This window comes from Eschrichtius robustus, chromosome X (genome assembly GCF_028021215.1).
Source record: "Eschrichtius robustus isolate mEscRob2 chromosome X, mEscRob2.pri, whole genome shotgun sequence".
Taxonomy (NCBI): Eukaryota; Metazoa; Chordata; class Mammalia; order Artiodactyla; family Eschrichtiidae; genus Eschrichtius; species Eschrichtius robustus.
In genome coordinates, this window is record NC_090845.1 from 94734215 (window position 1) to 94741055 (window position 6841).

At 48.5% G+C, this 6841-nt stretch overlaps 1 protein-coding gene across 1 annotated transcript; it reads right to left on the bottom strand.

The window, feature by feature from the left end:
• Positions 1 to 736: 736 nt before the first annotated feature.
• On the bottom strand, positions 737 to 1726 carry LOC137756392 (cancer/testis antigen family 47 member C1-like). Its single transcript, XM_068532664.1, has 2 exons — positions 1499 to 1726; positions 737 to 1396 (listed from the first exon to the last, which is right to left on the bottom strand). Exons 1-2 carry the CDS (start codon positions 1724 to 1726, stop codon positions 737 to 739), a joined length of 888 nt encoding a protein of 295 aa, XP_068388765.1.
• Between the last annotated feature and the right edge of the window lie 5115 nt (positions 1727 to 6841).

Sequence of the window (6841 nt, forward strand, 5' to 3'; positions counted from 1 at the left end):
TGATGTGCACTCTCTTCTTTAGTGTCGAATGATACGGACTTTGGCATCACAAGGTGGTGGGAAACATTTCCCGATTTAAAATCAGCAGCAGAATCTAGTTCTCTGCCCTCAGGAGGTTCTGGAGAAGAGAAATATGTCAAAAAATAAATGATAGATAGATAGATAGATAGATAGATAGATAGATAGATAGATAGATAGATAGATAGATAGAAGAGCCGGCCATGTTCCTACTGGTTGATACAACACTTCCATGGGCCTCACACTTCTGCTGCTTGACAGTTTTCACAACATTTTTCCCCTCCTTCCAGTAGATCTCACACACTGTGCTGCTGATTATTTCTGGCCCTTTGGAGAAGGGATCGAAATCATTTGATTCTCAGAGCAGTTTTGTATGTTTCTGCCAGAACGTCACTGGAAAATGTTCACCCGATTTAAAGACAAGTTCTACCGCGAAGCTCACTGATTCCTCAACCACTGAAAAGTGCCCCTGTGCCATTTCACCACTTTCTCAGGTCATCCTACTGAGAATCTTTACATTTTTAGAAGCCCGTCAACCAAGAGTGAGGTATGCCATTTGTTTGCCCCTAGGTTGGTAGAAAGCAGCATACTTTTTCTCAAGATCATAAAGGTCTTTAGAGAATTGGGCTTCTACTTGTGCGTATGGTGCCTGAAGGTTTTTGAGAGCTTTGACCCGCTGCCTAACCGCCAGAGGCCAGCGCTGAGCGCGGCCTGCCTTTCAGGCCGATGCCCCAGCAGGGGCTGCAAGGGCCTGGGGACTGGTCCGCCCCTCGCCAGCCTCGGCCCCGTCGTCAGGTCCACACGCCCCAGCCTCCCAGGACTCGGCGGCGTCAGCCAGGACATCGTCCGCCCAGAACTCGGCCTCCGCCGCCGGTTCCTCTGCCTTCTGGGATGCCGCCCCCTCTGCAGGTTCCTGCGGCTCCCAGGGCTGGGTGCCCTCTGCCTGGTACTCGCCCCGCCAGACCTCACCTGCCTCTCCCAGGTCCTCCTGCTCCTGAGGAGGCGCGGCATCCTCTGCAGGGTCCGAGGGCCGTCGGGAGCGGCGCCTGACCATCACGCGGCCGGTGTGGGGCCCGACCAGGACACGGTCGTTGTAGTGGCTGTGGTGCACACAGCAATGGACCAGATCCCGGAACAGGGACTGAAACCGCGCCGTGGGGGGCCCGTGGCCCGCGACCACTCCCGCGCCCTCATGCCCATTCTCGTCCTCCTCTTCTGTCTCTTCCTCCTCCTCGACCTCTTCCTCAGTTTCGTCTCCCTCTTCTGACTGGTACTCATCCTCCTCCTGGTCCTCGATCTCTAATTTAAACTGTTCCTCCTCCTCCTCCTCCTCCTCCGTCTCCTCCTCCTCCTCCTCCTCCTCCGTCTCCTCCTCCTCCTCCTCCGTCTCCTCCTCCTCCGTCTCCTCCTCCTCCTCCTCCTCCTCCTCCTCCTCCTCCTCCTCCGTCTCCTCCTCCTCCTCCTCCTCCACCAGCTCTACATCCCAGTCTTCTTCCACTGCGGCCTGGGCGGCCTCCTGCCCACCATCCTCCCCGTGAAGGGCTCTGGAGAGCCCCAGGGAGGCCAGAAGGGCCGCGGCCCCCTCGGCTCCATCCATCCCTCCCGAAGGGGATGCGCGGACCCCGAGGGGACTGGGGTCGCCACCCGCCCCGCCACCAGCTCCGGCCTGGCCACCTGGGATCGGCCCTCGCTCCTCTGTGGCAGACATGGCAGGAGGGACGCGCCACACACGGATCGGGCTGCGGGGAAGATGGCGGCCGCCGGGCTGAGTATCGCTGAGGGAGGGGATGCTGTTGGCAGCGGGGCCTCCGGCACGGGGTGGGGGCTGCAGAGAAGCCGGCTGCACAGGGGACAAGAGTCTGCGAAGATGCCTCTCGGGGCCCCGCCACGGGAAGGGCAGACCGCCGGCCTGTGGAGCGCCCCACCGAGACTGCGCCGAGGCCGCTGCGCACAGGGCGGGAAAGAGCCTGACTGGCTGGCGACGGGAGGCGGACCTTGGAAGGGTCAACCAAGGGCCACTTCCTCCAGCGCCGGCTCTAAGCTCATTTGCCAGCAGCCAAGGATTGACAGCACCGCCGTCCAATGAGTGACCAAGGTCTTCAGCTTCCCTGGAAGCCTTAAAGGCCCAGCTCACCCTGAGCCTCCGCGAGCCCACAGGAATCCCTTCCTTTTCTTTCTTTTTTTTTTTTTTTTTTTTTTTTTTTTAGAAATTTCATGTAATGTCTGAAACATTTATATTAACATACATCCCTTCCTTTTCATTCCACCACTGCAAGAGCAAAGCTACAGTGTCCCTATAGGGCGGCGCCCTGGGGTACGGGAACCTGCATGTGTTCCCCAACTGCCACCCTGGGGGGCAGCTCACGCTGACTGAGACACACTTAGTTCAAAAACGAGAGAGAGAGAAGGTGTATAGATCAAATCTCAGCAACGCTTAAAACCTCCCACAAGAGAGAGCGAGAGAATTTGGAGGTTTTAATGCTGTTAAAGCTACTTAGAAAAGGACATACAAAGTCGATATGGATGCAGTGAGAATGGAGAGTGGAGAGAAAGCAGTAAAGACAGGAGCCGGACAGTGTTTCATCAGGGCTCCCCAATTCACTTCCAGCCGCCAAGAAATGAAGACAGACAGAGAGAGGGAAGAGAGAGACACAGAGACAGAGACAGAGACAGAGGGAGATACTTCTTTTAAAGACTGGGCTGAGCACCTGCTCTGCACTGGATTGTGTACATCCCCTGCCTCCCCAATTCACACGATGAAGCCCGTCCCCCACCCCACCCCGCCCCCAGGAGATGGTATTTGGAGACTGGGTCTTTGGTAGGTCATTCAGTTTCGGTAAGGTCAGGAGGCTGCGGTCCACACGTTGGGATTACTGCCCTTACAGGAAGAGGCCATAGATGGTGCTCTCCGCCCACCACCCCAACGTGAAGCCACAGGAAGAAGGCGGCTATCTTCAAGCCAAAACGAGGGCCCTCACCAAGAACTCCACCATGCTGGCACCCTGACCTTGGGCTTCCTAGCCTCCAGAACTGTAGGAAATAAACCAATGTCTTGTTTAAGCCGCCCAGCCTATGGCATTTTATTAGGGCAGCCTGAGCAGACTAATACAGCATGGCACACGTTAACAGGACAGGCTTCCTAGAATGATTTCTCGGTCAACAGTCCGAGACTTTTTGTTGTACTCAGCCCCACTTAGCCGAGTGGTCAAGGGTAACGAATGCTTAAAACGAGGAAGAAATCGACAACTATTTTATGCTAATCCCACTTACTATTGTCGCTGGGCACAGAAGCAAGAGTGGGTGTTAGCTGTAACTTCACGTTCAGGAGAACATAAGCTATGTCCCTTACTTCCAGTAAGCACACCGCCTTGGGATCCAGGACATCTAATTTGACAGACCCTAACGTTTCACGGATGGGAAGCACACATTCTGCACTGCGCTCCTGGGAAGGTTGGCGAGAAGAGCTGTTGTTGCCACCCTGAGTCAGTATGGACCCCTACCCCAAGTTGGGTTCAAAGGTCAATCAAGACTGGTGACACCACACGCGCACACACACACACACACACACACACACACACACACACACACTACCGAGACGCGATGCAAAGTGTATTCCTTACATGAGGAGGCTTCTGGGGGGAGAGCAGGGTAGCCTTTTCAAGCTGCTTCAAAAAAGACTTGAGAGAGTCAGGAAAGGAAGAAATTGCTTTGGGAGTTCTACTGTGATTAGCGGATGGGGCCAGCATGACAGTTCCCTTGTGCTGGCAGTAGCTAGTGTAGTTTGACGCCCACTCCTCCTCCCCTCCACCCTACAACCGCGCCAAAGGAGAGAGTGTGGGGCACTGGGGAAGAGGGAGGGTTGACGTTTAAAAGCCCTCAGCAGTCAAACATCAAAGGATGCAGTCAGACGCTATACTACAATTCACCTCTGGCGTGTGACTGGCGACTGAAACGTGCCATTTTCCTGTAATGGAATTTGAACTTGTGGAAGTAAGCCACTCTGGAACTCTGAGTCCTGCAGCCTAAGGCCGGGTAGGGAGGCAAAAGGTCCACTGAATGCCGTTCAAGAGCCCAGCGTTGTGTATCCTGAGAAGTAAAATGCATGCCTCGGTCACCATCAATAAGGCCCGGAACTCCAAAGCCAAGAAGGAGGGTCTTGGCAAAGCCCTGCATAGTGGCTTCAGTATATATAGAGACACGTGTGACCTGGATTTATAATTTGGGAGTCTGTGGGCCAAGAGATTCCCAGGGCTCTTTACCCCAAAGGGGACAGTTTTACACAAGGAAACGTCGTTGCTGCCATGGGCCGGACCAGACAGCCAGACCGACGACAATGGCCTGATTGTCTATGAAAATGTGCAGACGGGGCTCACTGTTGGCCAGAGCATCCAGCGCTAAGGTGACTGCCTGAAGTTCACTCACTTGTGCTGTCTTTTCGTTGAACAGTTTTATCTATGGTTATTGTATTGATTACTGACAGGGAAAGACTTTTCCTGACCGTTTCCTATTTATTTTCCACATGTCAGCCTTTTTTTGTTCCTTCACTCCTCAATTACTGTATTTTTCTGTTATTAATTTCGTTTTTCTAGTGTACAAAGTGATTCTTTATCACTCCTTTCTCTGTACCTTTTTTAGTTTTTTTATAGTGCTGGAGCTTTTTGTGGGGGCAGTGTCGGTGGTTACACTGGGAGTTACAATTAATATCTTAACTAACTTTATAATAATCAAGTTTGTATTAATACGGAGATAGTTGCAATAGTATTCAAAAACTCTGCTTTTCCCCAGCTCTGCCACATTTCTTTATTCAATTATGGTGACACATGGCATGTTTGTATATCTGGTGCCCATTAACAGAGATTTATAGTTAATGCTTTATACATTTGTATTTTCAATCATATATGAGAACAAAAAGAGGAGATACAAACCAAAAGTGCAGCAATACTGGCTTTTGCGTTTACCTGTGTAGTTACCTTGGCCTTTGTGGTTTATTGCTTCAGATAGGTGCCCAGCATTATTTCAATTCAGCCTGAAGGACTCCTTTTAGTACTTTCTGTAGGGCAAGCTTACTAGCTATGTACTCTCTCAGTTTTGGTTTGTCTTGGAATGTCTTTAACTCCCCTTCGTTTTCCCCACATATAGAATTCTTGGTTGAAAGGGTATTTTTGTTCATTTGTTCTACGCTTTTAATATGTCATTCCAATGCCAGCTGTCCTCTATGGTTTCTGTAGAGAAATGGGCACAAATCTTACTGAGGATTACTTGTAGGTGAGGAGTTGTTTCTATTGCTGTTTTCAAGGTTCACTCTTTGTCTTTGACTTTTGAGAATTTGATCATGGTGTGCCTAGGTGGGGATCTCTGATTTTATCCTGCTTGGAGTTTGTGGAACTTCTTGGGTGTGTAGATTCATGTCTTTACTCCGAGTTTGGAGGTTTTCAGGCATCATTTCTTCAATGATTTCCTACCCCTTTCTCTCTCTCCTCTGCCTCTGCAACTGTCATTATGTGTACATTGATGAGCTTGCTGATGCACATAAGTCTCATAGGCTTTGCTCATTATTCTTCATTCTTTGCTCTTCAGCTCCTCTTTTCCTTTCCAGAGACTGGATATTTCAACTAACCTTTTAAAACTCGCTGATTCTTTTTCTCCTGGTCAGATTTGCTGTTGGACATCTTTTATTAATTTTTCATTTCACTTACTGTGCTTTGCAGCTGAAGAACTTTTATTTTGTCCCTATTTATAATATCTGTCTCTTTGTGATACATCTTTCTCATTGTTTCCTAGTTCTTTGATCATTGTTTCCTTTCGCTCATTGAGTTTATTGAAGACAGTTGACTTAAAATGTATTCTTCTGGTAACCCAAATCCTGTGCTTTACCTCTGACAGTTTAGAGTAATTAATTTTTTCCATGCGAACAGGACACACATTCCTCCCATCCCCTCCAACTTTATGGAAGTATAATTTACAAATAAAATTTCTATATTCACGGTGAACAGTGTGATGCTTGATGTATGTATACATTGTTAAATGATTACCACAGTGAAACTGATTAATACATCTATCACCTCACATAGCTAAAGGTTTTTTGGGGGTGGTGTGTGGGATAAAACTAAGATCTACTGTCTCAGCAAGTCTCCAGCATACCACACAATATCTTAAATTATATCAGCATGCTGTACATTAGATCCCTAGAATGTATTTATCTTATAACTGATCATTTGTACCCTTTGATGAACCACCCCCCAAATAACAAACCTAAACCTGGAGGCATCGTGCTTCCTGATTTCATTATTTTACAAAGGTATAGTAATCAAAACAGCATGGTATTGGCATAAGAACAGATGTATACATAGACCAACGGAACAAAACATAGAGCCCAGAAATAAACCCTCACACATATGCTCAACTATTTGACAAGAACACACAACGAGGACAGGAGAGTCTCTTCAATAAATGGTGCTGGGAAAACTGGATATCCACATGCAAAGATACTATATTAGACCCTTATCTTACACCATACCCCAAAGTGAACTCCAAATGGATTAAAGACTTAAACGTAAGGCCCGAATCTGTAAAACTCCTAGAGGAAAACACAGGGGTAAGCTCCTTGACATAGGTTATGGCAATGTTTTTTTTTTTGAATTGACACCAAAACAAAGGCAACAAATACAAAAATAAACAAGTGGACTACATCAAACTAAAAAGCTTCTGCACAGCAAAGGAAACAATCAACAAAAGGAAAAGGCAACTGACCTATGAAGCAGAAGAAAATATTTGCAAATCATGTTATCTGTTGAGGGGATAATATGCAAAATATATAAGGAAT

Excerpts from the sequence above, each read along its gene's own strand:
- LOC137756392 (XM_068532664.1), bottom strand. The coding sequence starts at position 1,726 with ATGTCTGCCACAGAGGAGCGAGGGCCGATCCCAGGTGGCCAGGCCGGA. Across the intron at positions 1,397-1,498 it reads CAGTGGAAGAAGACTGGGAT|GAGGAGGAGGAGACGGAGGA; the intron begins GTAGAGCTGGTG and ends GAGACGGAGGAG.